Source organism: Equus quagga, chromosome 13, assembly GCF_021613505.1.
Source record: "Equus quagga isolate Etosha38 chromosome 13, UCLA_HA_Equagga_1.0, whole genome shotgun sequence".
Classification (NCBI taxonomy): domain Eukaryota; kingdom Metazoa; phylum Chordata; class Mammalia; order Perissodactyla; family Equidae; genus Equus; species Equus quagga.
Window position 1 is genome coordinate 87,989,356 of NC_060279.1, and position 16,955 is coordinate 88,006,310.

The 16,955-nt window shown below is 45.4% G+C and overlaps 1 protein-coding gene across 1 annotated transcript; it reads right to left on the reverse strand.

Moving 5' to 3' along the window:
• Positions 1-2,969: 2,969 nt before the first annotated feature.
• LOC124250335 (myeloid cell surface antigen CD33-like) lies at positions 2,970-16,579 on the reverse strand. The gene is made up of 6 exons (XM_046682137.1): positions 16,569-16,579; positions 10,434-10,954; positions 9,956-10,234; positions 8,302-8,398; positions 7,925-8,006; positions 2,970-3,418 (listed from the first exon to the last, which is right to left on the reverse strand). Exons 1-6 carry the CDS (start codon positions 16,577-16,579, stop codon positions 3,278-3,280), a joined length of 1,131 nt encoding a protein of 376 aa, XP_046538093.1. The 3' UTR covers positions 2,970-3,277.
• Positions 16,580-16,955: the final 376 nt, after the last annotated feature.

The window sequence follows — 16,955 nt, forward strand, 5'->3', positions numbered from 1 at the left end:
TTCAGGACATCCTGGGCTAGTAACTGCAGGAAGTGCCTGGGCAGAGTTAGGGTGGGAGCCCTGGAGGGGTTGAGACCACCTCCTAAGAGACCAGAAGGCCCCCGACAGAAATGTCAGAAAGCATACAAAGAGGAAAAACCTGTTGCAGAATGAAATTGAAAATCAGCTCAGATGGAGAAAGACAAAAATCATCCCTGCAGGGATGGGTGGGGCTCAGGTTGGGTGAGGGGACCAATACAAAGTTAAAAGGAAAGTTTTCTTTTCTCCCAAGGTCTCACAACAGATGTAAAATGCCATAAGGACCCCCTTCTTTGTGTGATTAATGCTTTCTTATCAGTAATCCCCAGAGAATTACTATGTTATTCCATTTAATTACTAGGGAAACTCATGGCTAAACCGTCCTCAACTCATAGGACCACTCAATCCCTTGTTATCACCTGAAGGTGGATGAAGAACATTAGTCTGAAGATGGTGGCACACCCTGGAAGGTCCTGGACATCCCTGACCAGCATCATTGACCTTGGATGTCACCAGACCCTTTCCCAGGCTCCTCCCACCCTGCACTGGGGGCTGGTAAGTGGTTGGCCCCTCTGGGGGCTCCATGCACTCTGGGCCCTGGGGAGACCCAGACTGGGGAGCTGGTGCTGTTTGTGGTGCTGAAATAGGGTCTGGATTTAAGCCTGGGTACCTCCCATCTCTGCAGAGGAGCCTGAGCAGAAGCTCCTGAACCCAGTTTGGGGTCAGGAGGGAAAAGAGGTGGGGATGAATGGAGCCGGGGTGGGGGGAGCAGACAATCAGGAGTTGGTGGTGCTGCTCTCCTCTCTCTGCTCCTTCTACCACATAGCTTCTTCAGTTTCAGGCATTGTCCCTCCTGTGGATGATGTCTGTCCAATCCACCTGGCTGAGCCACAGAGCAACGGGACATTCTTGCAAAGGCTCTCTGTTCACGGGCCTCTGTACTGCTCCTTTAAGTATCTTGCATCATGCCAACCTCACTAAAAAATAAGACAAAACAATTCTACTATGAAAGTGAGAAGGCTAGTCTTTGCATTGGACAAAGGAGAAAACTGAGTATCAGGGTCAGGAATATCAGACACTACGCCTGGATCCCTTTCTCCCATTCTGTCCACCTGCCGCAGTGCCTCTGTTCACGAGAGGATAGTCTCAGGCCTGACGGGGAAGTTAAGCAATTCCTGGAGACTTATTTCTGGCTCCAAGAGATCCCCCTCGCCAGTGGTGTTGGACTCGCCTGATATTGTCAGAGGGGCACCCCTTCCATCCAGGAGAGGAATGAGTCTACTTGACTACCTTCTGTTTCTTGGTCAGGATTTGGGAAACGGTGAGCCTGAGTGCCCTTACTCTGTAAGGTAGGGGACAGAGATGTCCTGCCTCTGTATTGTTCCTCCTTTCCTGGGGTCCAAAACCATTTTGCCTTCTTCTTATCACCTTCCAGAATTCTCTTTTGGTTGTCTCTTGCACCATTTACAGGGTTTATAGTTGTGAATAGAGAGGAGACACAGGGAACAATGCGTCAATGCCATCTTGTCTGGATTGTAAGTCTCACCATCCATTTTTAAAGTTTTCAACAGACAGGTTGATCCATATGACCCACACCGACATTATCATAAACAGATCTGACTCAACTTTCACTTCTGGATGTAGGGCAGGCTGAAGGGGTGTTAGGTATTAGCATTTTTTATGCTACATCAGAATCTTCCACTTGTTTATCTAAGGGTAATTTTTTTAACTTATGGCACGACGCTTTGTCTCTTTGATGTGTTGGGTGCTGCTGGCAAATTTTGGGCTCTTTTTGTTTAAACTGACTTTTACTAAAATAACAATATTATGTTTGTTTGTTTGTTTTGATGAGGAAGATTGGCCCTGAGCTAACACCTATTGCCAGTCTTCCTCTTTTTGCTTGAGGGAGAGTGGCTCTGAGCTGACACCTATGCTCATCTTCCTCTATTTTGTATGTGGGTCCTCACCACAGTATGGCTTGATGAGCAGTGTAAGTCTGTGCCTGGGGTCTGAACCTGTGAAGCCCATGCCACTAAAGTGGAGCACGTGCTCTTAACCACTATGCCGTGGGGCCAGCCCCAACATGATGCTTTTTTAGGAGGAAGATTATGAGTTTCTGCTTCCCTCCATCTTCCACCTGAGCTCATTTTGAAGGACAAGAAGGTGTCAGCCAAGTGATGACATATGGGCCTTCCTGGAGGAGCGAGGTGGATGCACAAAGTCAGTGAGGAAAGAATAAGCTAGGGGGCATGTAGAGAATGCCTTGAGATATTGATGGGTTAGGAAATGGCAATGGAGAAGACAGGGTGAAATTAAGGACAACCTAGAAGAGGTTAGAAAATCATAGTCCAAGGGCTGCCTGCTTTTGCAAATAAAATTTTGTTGGAACACAGCCACGTTAATTCACTTACACATTGTCTATGGCTGCTTTTGTGCTCCAATCATGGAGTTGAATAGTTGCATCAAAGACCATACAGTATGCAAAGCCAAAAATATTTTCTATCTGGCCCTTTTCAAAAAGAAGTTTCCTGACACTGACAAGGAATGTTAAGTTCAGAAGCTTGTAAATTATTCTTTTGAGTTAAGGAGATAGAGAAGTATTTTGAATACGGTCATCTCCGAGTTTTAGGAAAATTTCTGAATGTTAATATCTGATTTTGCCTAACCAGGACTAGTACTAGGTAGGCAGGACGGAGAGGAAAGATTCAGAAGTGGAGAGGGGTGGCTCTGGAGGTCAAGACAGGGCAGGATCCACGGGAGGGCTTTGAGTAGAGAGGGAACTGACATGTGGCTGATGTGGTGTCTGGGACAGAGCACACCCGGCCTCTGGGAGAAATGTCACTAAGACCTTTCTGTCCAAGGGAGAAGGAACCAGAATGCGCAAAACTCTTACAATGTAACAGAACTTCTGCTGGATGTTTTCCATATGTATTTTCATTTAATCCTCATGGCAAACCTGTGAGGTAGGACTTCTTATGTCCATTTCACAAGGCAGGAAACTGAGACATGGAAGGGTAAGGTGGCTTGTATGATGTTATATTCTTAATAAATAAAAGGCCATATATTTGATCCCTCATCTTTCTGATTGAAAAGCCTAATATAGTTCCAGTATAGCAGGAAACTCACAAATAATAGCTTATAAGCTCATTGCCTATGGGGATGGAAAGTCTCCAGTGTTCATCCTTTGGGCCCCCTTCCTGTAGGGGATGTGGATGCTCTGGCTGAGACTGATGCTCCCGTTGACTGCTCAATGGGTCCTCTAGGTGCCCTCCTGAGGATTTATCCTGTGAAAGCTGAAGGAGGCATAATGTAGCTCTGGCTCCATCCCCAAGGGAGAGGAGGTCCCTGCAGAGGTGGTCGAGTCAGTGGCTCTGTCTAACTTGGACTCACATTGGTGACTCTGTGGAGAGCAAAGAAGGGGATCAGAGCACAGTAGTGGGGTGGTGGCCAGGGAGAAGGCAGAGAGGGTCCATGAAGTGAATTCGATTCTGACAGAACACATTCATTCTTCCATTCTTTTATCAAAAATTTCTTAAGATTCCACTTACTCCATTATCCCACAAATAAAGTACTTATTGGTTGCTTTCCAATTCTTCTGGACACTCACCCAGACCCATGTGGAAAATACTATTATTTTACAGAGACAGAAGCTAAGTCTCAGAGAGGTTAGGTGCTACCCAAGGTCACATGACTATGGATCATGGTCTCTCTCAGGTCTCCTATGTGCACTGGATGCACAGGAAGCTGTTTATGAAAACCACTTCTCCTCTTCTGTGTCTCTCCTTTAATCTCGCAATACTATCACACTCACAACTCTTCTGATACCAGATGTGTGGGGGTTTTTTTTGGCACAACCAGCAATTCTGTGTGACACCACCTGGGTGTCATACAATTGAATTCAATTCTGACACTGTCTACTGGGAGCTGGGTAGGAAGGGATATGGAGCTTCCAAGTGCTCTCCAGGAGTGAGACTCTCACAGCACCTCCACGTGTTCACCAACTTAGGAGCTTCCTGAACTCCAACCTTGGAAATTTTATGGAGGCATGATCAATTATTAAATGCATTTCCAGCCCCTCTCTGGTCTCTGGAGAAGCGAGTCAGGGTTGAAAATCCTCATCCAGGAACCCACCAAGAGTCAACTCACCAAAACAAAACACAGTGCTCTCACACAGGAAGTTGAAGGGATTTAGGAGTATAACCATTTTCGCTGTGGATTCATTTCTCAGCTCTAGATCTACCGCAATATTTCTCAAAAGAGTCTTTCCACTTCCTCTCCTTCAATCCTCTCTTGAACTCACTCCAATCAAGATATCTGCCTCCACAAGGCTACCAGGTCTGCTTTGCCAAGATAAACTTGATACAACTTAGCAAAATTTAAATGGTCACTTCTCAAACCCTATCCTACTGGATTTAGTAGCATTTGAAACTAATGAGCGCTTTCTCCTTCTTGAAGCTCCATCTCTCCCTTGCCACCAGCATCCAACGGTACACCCTCCTTGGCATTTATTTTTTTATCAGTGATCTTCTTGCTGTTTCCACCTTATCCCCCTGACTCTAAATGCTGGAGGATTCCAGGGGTGTGTCCATGGACCCCTTCTCTTCTTTGTGGCTTCTTCCACTATGAGACCTTGGTGTGGAGGACTCCTAAACCTCTGTGTCTCTCACCTGGACCTCTATCCCGAGCTCCAAACTTTGGTAATATACTTGTCACTTTCACTTGGACATCTTAGAGCACCTCCACCTTATAGTAATGAAAATAAGGTTTGATCATCTCTTGAAAATGTGCTTTTCTTGTAGAGTTGTCAATTTCAGGAATTGGTAATTCAATTCCTTAAGTTGCTTAAGGCAACCACGGTGGAAGTGCATTTGGTATCTTTGGATATTTATGGACGTCTAAGACATCTATGGCCACCTAGACACCTATGCACATCCGTGGAGTCCTCTTTGATATCTATGATGTCTATGGACATCTGTGGAGGCATTTTTGACAGCTATGGACATCTATAACATCTACGAATATCTGTGACATCTATGGACGCCCTTGGACTCATCATTAACATCTACAGATATCTATAGACATATATGACATCAATAGAGGCAACTTCGACATCTAGGGACAACTATTGCATCTATTTACATCTATGACTTCTAAGACATTTACCTAGTATAGATATAGATGCGTATATAGATATAGATACAGATATATAGATTTGCCCCAGTTCCTGTTTTAATGTTTGATCTTTCATCCTGGTTCCTGACACAAAACTCCTAATTCCCTCAGAATTTCCTGAGTGATGGTAGTGCCTTTGTGCTAATGAGGCAACTCTGGATGGCTCCTGGATAATGGTTTGTCACGAGAAAGACTAAGCTATGATTAGAAGCTTGGAACTTTCAGCCCCATCCCCTCTCCTCCAAGAAGCACAAACAGGCTGGAAATGGAGTTAATACTTGATCGTGCCTACGTGATGAAGCCTCCTTGAAAATCCAAATTGTATTAGGTTCAAGGATTTTCCAGGTTGGACTCACAAGGAGGTGCTGGGAGAGCGGCACTCCTGGAGAGGACATGGAAGCTCCCTCCTTCCGACCTACCTTGCCCTATGCATCTCTTCATTTGCATGTTCAACTGTATCCTGTATCACACATTTTTATAATAAGCTGATATACAGTAAGCAAACTGTTTTCCTGAATTCTGTGAGCCACTCTAGCAAATAAATTGAACCTGAGGAGGGAGTCATGGGACACTCTGATTTATAGCCAGTTGATCAGAAGCACAGGTGACAACTTTAACTTGAGATTGGTGTCTGCAGTGGTGGGGGGGGGGGAGCAGTCTTGTGGGACTGAACCCTTAACCTGTGGGGTTTGATGCTATGTCCAGATAGATAGTGTCAGAACTGAGTTAAGTTGTAGAAGGCCAAGCTGGTGTCACAAAAAATTGCTTGGTGTGGGGAAAACACCAAATGCCTGATGCCAGAATTGTCAGGACTGAAGTGTCCTGTGTGAGTAGTAAAGGAGCCACACACAGAAGTTGTCACTCTTTTCAAAATACACAAGCAATGATGCTGAACTGCAGGACTCTGGGATAAATGCAGCCTCCGTACCTCCCCATCCTCATTCCTTCCCACAGTTACCCACTCCACACCTCCACGTAACTCTGCTTTAGGAACACTGTCTTCTTGCTTTTTCTCCAGGGTATAAGAGATGCCCCAACCTCACAACCATCACACTTGCTGTTCCATCTGTTTAGAGCCCTCAGCGATCCTCTCTCAGGGCTCACACAACACTCCTTCACTTCCTGAAGGTGTTTTCTCAGAGACTCCAGCCCCTAGAACCATCTATCCCCATCGTTCCATTTCATTTCCCTATAGAGCACTTATTTCCTGCATATTTTCACTACTTATTTGTTCATTATTATCACCCCCCTCACCAATAAATGGAATTCCTTGAAAGTAGGGGCATTTTACATTTGCAACATACGTATTTTTCAACATACAGGTATTACCCGAGCCCTCAGAACAATCAACAAGCAGGAGATAGTTGCTGATGGAGTAGATGAATACTCGGCTGATTGCTGACCATGTGCTCAAAACCCTCATAGCAGGGTCCACATTGGTCAGGGTTAAATAAATAAATGAAATTCGGAGCTCAACAGATGAGCAGGAGTAGGACAGGCTGATAAAGGCATGTGAGGAAGAGGGGACAGTGAGCAATGATTCTGAGATTCAGGAAGCTTACTCTGCTTGAGGTGAGCAAGCAGGTCAGTGTGGGAGGAGCAAAGCACTGAAGATCACTCTGGTTTTCCTGCCCCAAATGCCAGACCAAGTTCCTTGGATGCTCATCTTTGGGCAGTGTGGAGGAGCAGTGCATTTCATGATGGAAGTAGTGCTAATCTGCTGGGGAGGAGAGATGGGACGACTGCAGCAGGATAAAGACTAAGAGGGGAGCTTGGTCCAAGGGAGGGGTTGTATTAAGCTGTATTTAGAAGAAGCACAGACAAGCACCCCTGGGTGCAGGGGGAGGTGATGGAGGACTGGGGTGGGACAAGGCAGGTGTCTCTTTGGGTGTCAGGGATATGAGCATCACGTAGGTGGATAGTCCAGCAGGAGAAGTATATCAGAGCATGTATTAACCATGTGTTCTTGATGTTTTGACATCTGGGGCCTTTGAATCTTGGAATTGTCCCTGCCAGAGCTAGTGAATTTCTACAGATAGTAAAAGACTTACCTGCAATCTTCCCTTTCATATTTCAAGTGAACCAGTGCAACGCTCACACCCAAACCACTTCCTGTATCAAGCTCTTACACTCCAGACTATGTTCCCACTCTAGTCACCGCAGGACCAGGTACCAAAGAACTGGAGACAGCCCCTCCCAAGAGCCAGCTGAAATTATTCAAACTAGCCAGTCCTAAGCCTGCTTACCTTGCCTCACCTTGCCTTTCCCATGGAAAACACAATAAAGTGGTTCCTCAAGTGGCTCTGTGTGGTGTGGCATTTCCCCCTCCTCTTGGGAACTGCGAATAATGACTGTCTCTCAATCTGTTGGCCTCACATAGCTGAATACAGTCATACATTGCTTAACGATTAGATACAGCCAAAGAAATGCCTCTTTAAGTGATTTCATCATTGTGTGAACATCATACAGTATGCTTACAGAAATCTGGGTGGTATAGCCTACTACACACATAGGCTGTGTGGTACTAATCTTATGGGACCACTGTTGTGTATGTGGTTCATTTTTGACTGAAACATTGTTGTATAGTGCATGACTATAATAATAACACCTACATTTTCAAATAAGTATTAAAGTGATGAGCGTATTTCTGGAAATGTCTAATGGAGCATGACTGTCAGCCACCCTGGGGAGGTGTGTCCAGGAGACTGAGTGCTAGGATGCCCACGTCACTCACCAGGGAAGCTCGTCCAATGGCAGGGTGGATGTCATTCACGTACACTGCTGTCCTGGCTGCTTTTTTCCTGCAGGTCTTCACTCTGATGGGAGACACCAGGATCTTTGACACAGGTCACTCTTTTGAGGCTGGAGTGAGGGACTAAGGCAGGATGAGGGTGGTATAAGCCCAGGAACCTTCATAACAAGACTTCGTAACAAGGTCTCCTCCCGTGCTCCTGGACATCTGGAACCAGGGCTGGGAACACATTCATGCTTGGCCCAGGGGCTACCAGCTGAATTCTCACCACCACCATACACCCCACCCTTCCTCTGGGTCACCACAACACCTCCAGGTCCCTCTTCTCTCTCTCTTGGCCCAAAGCCAACCAAGCTCACATGAAGAAGATGAGGCCAAGGCAGAGAAAGAGAAAAACAGTGACACCAGCTCCCCCAATGGCTCCCTGAATCACACCAGTCATGGTCCCAGGTTCCCCTGCAGACAAAAGAGACTTGGAGTGAATTCCAATCTTGGTGAACTGATATGAATCCTTGCATCTGCAGCAGGGAGATAAGGGCACACATTCCCTCCCATCCATGGTTCAGACCCTAGCTTCTCCCACCCATCGTAGGACCTCAGCCTTCTCCAGAACAACATGGTCCATGTGACAATGTCTATCTCCAACAGGCATGTCCAGCAAACTCCATCTCTATCTAGGACCCAGGTCTTTCTTCACCCAGGGTCTCTCTGCAGCAGCCCCGTGACCTGGCTACAGCAGGAGAGTGTGTCTCTGGGCACTGGGGTCATCCAGAGAGCGAAAAAAAATGCAGAGTCCTATGGGATCCTGAAAGGCTTTGTCCTTCCCTCATTCCAGGGAGGGTGTCTGGATCTCTTCTCCTGTCCTCCACGGGCCCCATCAAAGGTGATGTTTCATGTCTTCAGAAGGTGGAGGAAGCTGGGATTTCTCAAACCTTCAGATCAGACACAGACAGCTCTGCTGGCCCTGCCTGGCCATGCCTCCTGGGAACCCAACACCCAGGGTGAGGGGTGTGTCTCTGGGCTTCACCTGCCAACAGTTTGGTGGGTGCTGCTGAGAAAGCCCCAACAGGACTCACTGTCCAGTGAGGGGACCAGATACCATTACCCATGGGAATAGAGCAGTGGGGGGAGCCAGGCTCCAGAGAGAGGTGAGGGTGAGGTTGGGAGATTGACAGTCAAAAAAGGACCCAAAGAGATTTGGAGGGAAATTAAATTATTCCGTACTATACCATAATGATGGATAAATATCATTGTACATTTGTCCAAACCCTTGGCATGTACAACACCAAGAGTGACCCCTTATGTCAACTACAAACTTTGGGTGATAGTGACTTGACAATGAAGATTCATGGTTTGTAACAATTGTACCCTCTGGGGGGGATGTTGCGTGTGTGGGAAAGTGCAGCGGGTATAGGAGAAATCTCTCTAACTTCTTTTCAACTTTGCTGAGAACCTAAAACCACTCTAAAACATAAAGCCTACTAAAAAGTTCCCCCCAAGACTTTCAATGACTGGAGGAAGATAAAGAGCATGTTAAGGATCGCCATGGAGGAGGTTGTGGGTCATCCAAGCAAAACGAGAGTTGGAGGATCTAGGGGGATGTGGCTGGATGGGGGCTTCTCATGCCTAACTGCAGCCACTCCTCCCCAGCCCCACCATCTGACCTCTGAAAGTCCAGCTCTGACCCGACCTGGGAGAGACCCCACCCTGATCAATGCACCGTGGGTGGGGACTCCTCCCTACCTGTGCCATCCCCTAGGCAAACGCCGATTTCTGGGTTCTCTGTAAGACTTGGGACAATAAGAGGTTTCCCGCTTCAGTGGGGCGGCTGTGGTGAGAAAAATATAGGTATCTCCCCACCCCCAGGACACATGGAATCACTGGAGGGAGAGGGCTTGTGCCCTTCTAGGTCCCCTACTCAGCCAGGACGCCAGGGCAGAAGCATCAAGCGTCCTCAGCCTGGCCATCCTCCTCACCCCCTCAGGGACCCGGGCATCCTGGCCCAGCACTCACAGGTGACGTTGAGCTGGATGGTCCTTTCCACAGTCACACCAGCTGCAGGGAACTTCACTTGACATGTGAGGTTGGTGCCATGGTCCTGGGGCCGGGGGGTGAGGGTGAGCACTGAGGAGAGTTGTGTCCTGGGGCCCAGGGAGGTGAGGGCTGCTGTTGTCCAGGAGAAGATGGGGGGCGTACCCCTCTCACAGGCCCAGGGTACAAAGCACATCAGGTTCTTGGGGTGGCCAGACTCCAGGGTCCCCGAGATGAGGATGTCAGGTGTGTGGGTCAGGGCTGGTGATGATGAGAGAGAGAGGAATCAGGAGGGAGTGTCTAAGATTTGGCCTTGACATAGCCTCAGGGTTTGGTCCAGGTCCTCCCTCTGAGCCCTGACACACTGTTCCCCCAAATCCTGGGGGGGGGGTTCCCATACCAGCCCTGCCTTGGTCCCCACGTCCTTTCCCTGTGATTTCTCCTGGAGCCCACTCCTTACCTGTCACATGCAGAGAGAGAGAGTTAGATTTGTAAGTCCATTTCATACTTCCCCTCTCCACCCGAAAAATGTATTTTCCATCGTCCCTCCTCCTGGCGTCTCTGATGTCCAGCGAGCAGTTGTTGGTCCGGGGGTCCCCGAGGAGGTGGAATCGGCCCTGGGTCTCCTTCTGTACTTTACTCTCTGGGTTGTTTGTGGCCACTAGAGCATCCTTGAATGTGTCAGCCCCTTCCCAGAACCAGTAGCCATGAACTGGGGCAGCGTAAGTCCTTTTCTTCCTGGGATAGGAGAAGACGCAGGGCACAGAGACGCACAGGCCCTCCTGCACCGTCACGGATTCCTGCACTTCCAACTGGTATCTGTCATCCTGTGCCAGGGTCCATGGTGGGAAATGATGGTCAGATACAGCCCCTGCTCTGCCAACCTCCTCTCCTCTTGGCCCACTCACCTGCCCACAGCAGGGACAGCAGCAGCAGCAGCAGCATCTCTCAGATGGAGGAATCTGGACGTCTGTCCTGTGACTGAAAAGAGAAGGGGAAGAGGAGTGGGAGGGGAGGCTGCAGGGAGACCCACGGGAAGCTTGGGAGGAGCACTTGAGGTCAGCGTTTCACAGAAGAGGAACTGCAGCCTGGAGCTCGTTCCCTCTCTGCACAGAGCTTGAGGACACCACACAGCCCAGAGACCCTGAGACACACCCAGAGGGGAGCAGACAAGGAGCTGACCAAGCGTTCTGTCCCCATATCAGGGATTCCCTCTTGCACTGGAGCCTGGACCAGGACCTCTGAGGACATCTGAGCAGTGGGACATGGTGAGTCTCTAAGGGCCTCTCATCTGAGGTGCTTCTCTGAGCCCTGTTGTCTACACCAGGGAGCTGATTCCACCATGTGTAAGATTCTTTAGGGTCTGTGCAAGCATCTGAGGCAGAAGAAGAGATGGCGTCCTAGGTGATATGAAGGCAGCAGCCAACCATTCATTCATTCATTCATTCTCCAAATACTTCCTGAGTATCTCCGTCTTGGGGATGCTAGAGACAAGAAGGGAAACAATTGACCTGCTGCAAGCCTGTGAGATGCTCCCACCCAGTGGAGTCACTTCCTCCTCAAATGCCCAGTCTTGTCAGGCTTCAAAGCTGCAGTCACTGGTGAGTTGGCCATGTGTCCTGGTAGCAAGTTGGGTATTTTTGAAAATATGAGTATGGGAGGTTCTTTTTTTTGCTTCTTGTATGCTGATTCATGAAGTTACAATGGCATCTCCAAAAGAAAAAACATGTAGCCTTTTCAAGTAAACCAAAAGGGAGAACACATGTTGCAAGTCAGTGCCGTGGAAATTCCTTTTCCCTGAATAGTGTCGTTGAGTGACGTGTGGACAGGAGTGAATTATTTTAGATCCTCATAATACAGATTAGCATTTCCTATCATGTAAAGCATCTTCTCACAGTTATGTGTGGCTCACAAGTCACGATATTTCAAGAAAACATGAGCGGAACATACAGCTACAATTAAAAATTTAGGTTCAGTTCATGTGGTTTTGCATCTCACTCTGTGTCATATGCATCGTGGAAATTCTTGACACCTGTAACACAAGTACATTTGCCACCGTTGATTAGTAAAATCTTTCAAATACAGGATTATTGAGATAACTGTTCTGTCAGCATTCCTAACAGAGAGAGACTTTGCACCCTCATTTGAAATATAAGGAATTGAGTCTACAATCATTAAAATAATAGTTGATACAGGTTATTTAAAAAGTAAGAATGTGGCACATAAAGGAAACCTCAATACAACTGGTTTCACAGTCAAGAAAGATATACCATGTTCATGGACTGGAAGGTTCAGTGAGTTCTCATTGTTTTTCTTTAATGAACTTTGTAATTTATGTAAAATAGAATGTTCCCACTTGAAAGCAACTTGTCTATGAATTTTGACAAACGTATACAACCCAGCTATGACCTCCATGATCAAGAGATAGAATATTTCCACTACCCCAAAAAGTTTTCCCACCCTATTTTCAGCTCATCATTCCCACCTCCACCCCAGGTAACCATTGATATACTCTCTACCTTGGTGAATTAATTTTGCCTACTGGAGAATTGCCTGGAAATGTACTCATGTATGTCTAGATTCTCTCACTCAACAATACTATTTTTGAAATGGATCCCAGTTGCGTATTTCTGTAGTTCATAATGTCTGATTATTGTGTAGAGTTCCATTCTGTGGGCACAGTATAGTCATGTGTTTATTCACCTGTTGACAGAAATTTGAGATTTTCGAGTTTCTGTCAATAAATATTAAGGCGTAAGTCTTTTTACGGACATTTTTCATCCCCATGAGTACACACAAGGAGGGGAATTGTTAGCTCAAAGAGTAACCACACGTTTAACTCTAGTAGAAATTGTCAGTGTTTTTCAAAATGGTTTTCAACTTTCCAATCTTGTCTGCAATGTTCCAGAATTCTAGCAGCCTTACCCCATCATTAGCACTTTGTATTATCAGTCTATTAAATTTTAATATTGTAGTTGGCGTGTAATGGAATATCTTTGTGTTTTTCAATTCATTTCAAATTTAGATACAGTAGATTCACTTTTTATCATGTACAACTCTATGAGGTTTGACAGATGTAATCAGAGCCACAGTCAAGATCCTGAAGAGAGCCCTCACCCAAGACATTCCCTCGTGCTGTCCCTGGGGAGCCAAATCCTCCCTCCACCCATAACCCCTGAAGAAATGCTGATCTGTTCTCCATCCTTTTTGTAATGTAATCAGACAAAATATTGTCTTCAAAGTCTGGCTTCATTCACCTGGCATAATGCATTCAAGGGTTCTCCATCTGATTGGGTGTATGTGTCAATGATTTACTCAATTTAATTGCTCACTGATACTCCATTGTTTCAATGTGTTCCTTCTTCCATACACTTACAGCTGAAGAACATCTGGGTTGTTTCCAGGTTTGCAGTGACTATAAATAAATCTCCTATAAATATTCACATGCAGGTTTTTATGGGAACATACAGTTTATTTCTCTTGGGTAAACACCTGGGAGTCAGAGTGTTCTGGTGTATGGAAACTGTAGGTTTAACTTTATATGAAATTGCCAAACTGTTCTTCAGATTGGCTGTATCACTGGTGTTCCTCCCAGGAATGTGTGCGAGTTCTGGCTGCTCCACATCCTTATTAGCATTTGCTATTACCAAAATTTGTTTTATTTTTCTTGATGTTTAGCCTTTTAGTCACTCTAATAGATGTATATTGTATCCCAGGTTTAACCTGTTATTTCCTAGTGACAGGTGATGTTGAGCCTGTTTTCATGTGGTTGTTTGTCATCCATTTTTTTCTTCTTTGGTGAAGTGTCTAATTCTTTGGCTTCTTTTTAAATTATTACACGGTATTATGTACGTAACAAAAATTTTACTATTTTAACCTTTTTTAATTTTTCAGGTCAGTGGCCTGAGGTAGATTCACATTGTTGTACAACCATCATCACCATTTAACTCTAGAACTTTTTTCATCTTCCCAAACTGAAACTTTGTGCCCATTACATGAATAACTCCATTCTTCCTGCCCAGGACCCTGGCCACCACCATTCTTTTATATCAGTGTCTGTAGATGTGCCTACTCCAGATATTCCATTTAAGTGGAAACTACAGTATTTCTCCTTTTGTGACTGGCTTATTTCACTTAGTATGATGTCTTCAAACCACCTTGTAGCACGTGTGAGAATTCCCGTCCATTTTAAGGCTGAATAACATTCCATTGTATGTGTTTTGCACATTTAATCCATTCCTCTGTGTATGGACACTCGGGTTGCTTCCACCTTTTTGTGATTGTGAGTAATACTGCTACAAACATGAATGTGCAGGTATCTGTTCAAGTTCCTGCATTCGATTCTTTGCACACATCCAAAAATGAAATTACAAGACCACATAATAATTCTGTTTTTAATCATTTGAGGAACTGCCATTTTATTCTCCACAGCAGATGCAACATTTTGCAATCTGAAAAGGAAAGCATAGGAGTTCTTCGGTCTCCACATTCTCACCAACTCTTGTTGTCTCTGTTTTGAATTTTGTTTGCTTTTTAGTTAATTTTTAAAAATAGCCATCCTAATGGGTGTGAAAGGATGCCCTCACTGTGTGATTGTAATTTACACTTCCCTAATGTTAGAATGTTGATCGTATTTTCCTGCATTTATTGCACATTCATACATCTTCGGAGAAATGTCTATTCGAATCCTTGGCCAATTTTTATATAAGGGTGTTTGTTTTGTTGTTGTTGAGTAGCTGTTTTTTAATATATACATTTAACTGGATTCATTTGTTTGTGTTCTTACTTACATTTTGTTTTGAGTGTTCTGATATATTCCAGATACAAGTCACCATTAGATATATATTTGAAGATATATCCTCCCAGTCTGTAACACTTAGTCTCTTCATAATGGCTTTTACAAAACAGGAGGAGGGGGAAGAGTATAGAAAAGAAGATTCAAAGGGGCAAGGTCCGCAAGTGAGATGGGGGCATTCAAGGGTGCAAAAGGTCATGTTAGAAGAGCAACCACCCAAGATACCTGGGTCTTAATCCCTCTACCTTGAAAATGTTCCTCTATAAGGAAAAAGGGTCTTTGGAGACGCCCCAAGATGTGGCACCTTTGCATATTGACTATTTCAAGCTGGAGGAATTTGAGAAACATCATGTGCAGGAAGGACTTTCTGACCTTCTCTTGAAGCGGGTCGTTAATCCTCACTGAGAGGTGCCCTCCCTGTATCCAGAGGAAAGGAGCATATTATCTCCTAAGATCAAGGAAGAATCTGAGGAACAGGCCTTGCTCAGTTTCTCCCAGTTTACCGCACTTAGCTCACACTCATTGTCCTATCCTATTTCTGCACGATTTTCCACTTTGCATCAGATCTAGCATGAAAATACTCAATTTTAACCACTAATTTGCTCTTCATTTCCTTATGAAGGCTCCAGTGCCACATAAAACTCACATTAAATACATATGTTTGCATTTCTTTTGTTAATCTCTCTTGTGTTACAGGAGTCTCAGTCAAGAACTTACAAAGACAGAAGGAAAATATCCATGGATTTCTGGCCTCTAACACTGTGAGAGAATAAATTTTTTGTTTTAGATACAGAGTATGTAGTCATTTGTGACAGTGGCCCAAGGAAGCTAACACAGGTGGGAAATCAGAGAGATGCTGTCTCCAGGGAGAATGCACAGAAAAACCCTCCTTCACAGACCCATTTCTCTGTTCCTCTTTTGAGCAAAACTCCTCAAAGCGTTGTAAGTACCACTCTTCCTCTCTCCCCTCCTCCAATTCTATCCTGAACTTTTTCCAACCAAGTCTGCACTACTTTCCTGCCTCTTCATTAAACCTGCTATGTTGGGATCACCAAGGACAGACGTGTTTCCTTGTCCCCTTCTCTTCTTTGTGTGAATCAGCCCTTTTTTGCCTCATGTGTTTTCATCACTTACATGGCTCTACATCCTCACCTCTCCAGCCTGAAGCCTTCTCCCGACCTCTAGACTTTCGTATCCAGCTCTCTCACTGATGTCACCAGTTGGATGTCAAGTGGCTTCTCAGAATGAACATCATCCTTCCAAACCCTACTCTCTGACATCCTCCGTGGAACACAACTCCATCCTTCCAATTCTTTAAGGGAAACATTTGGGCATCATCCTTGCTCCTCCCTCTCTCTTACTCCCACATCCATTAGAAAACTCTGTTAGTTCCATCTTCATGATACATCTAAACATAAACCCTCACTCTCCACCCCACCTCCATGGTTCCAGTCACCATCACCTCCTGCCTAGAGAATTCAGCAATCCCTTCCCAATATCTGGTGGCCACTGTGAACCCACTTTGGCCTTTTACAAAGAGAGCTCCATGGGGATCCTGTGAAAATGAAAGTAAAATCATATCCTCCAAGGCTTCCAGATTCTTGCGTTTCCTGCTCTGCACCAGCAAGTGGTCTGCACCATCCTCCCAGCTTGCCCCTCCCTTAGCCTCTCCCTGCTGTCAGACTTCTTCCTCCTGTTTTCCCAACACACTAGGCATGCTTCTAACTCCGACTATTCCACTTGGTGTCCTCTCTCTTCATTTTCCTGGATAATTTTGTCTCGGGCAAATGCAGAACCTACCTTTTTGCCATCTTAAGTCTTTGCTCCAACATCACACCTAACATTCTCAGATGTAGAAAATTGTCCCCAAGATGTCACGTGCTCCTTTCTCTGCATGATTTTTCTCCAAACAGACATTACCATCAAACATGCTCTAATGTTAGCTCTTATTTATTTATTTGATTTTTATCTTTCTTGTCTTCAAAATTCCCACTTCTTTGACAAGAGATCTTGGATGTGTGTTCACCGATGCACCCCCCAGCACCCACAACAATGTAGGCACATAGTAGGTCTTCTGTAATACTTGCTTAATAGTCTATAATAAATGACTGAATATCACTCTGCCCAGAACCATACAAAAATACACACACACACACTGGGTGACATTTAAGACTGAACCTGAGGGAT

What these genes read in the sequence shown, in the direction of transcription:
- LOC124250335 (XM_046682137.1), bottom strand. An exon ending in CATCCAGCTCAACGTCACCT is followed by an intron (nt 8,399 to 9,955) that starts GTGAGTGCTGGG and finishes TTTTGTCTGCAG; the next exon opens with GGGAACCTGGGACCATGACT. An exon ending in CTTGGCCTCATCTTCTTCAT is followed by an intron (nt 8,007 to 8,301) that starts GTGAGCTTGGTT and finishes GTCTCCCATCAG; the next exon opens with AGTGAAGACCTGCAGGAAAA.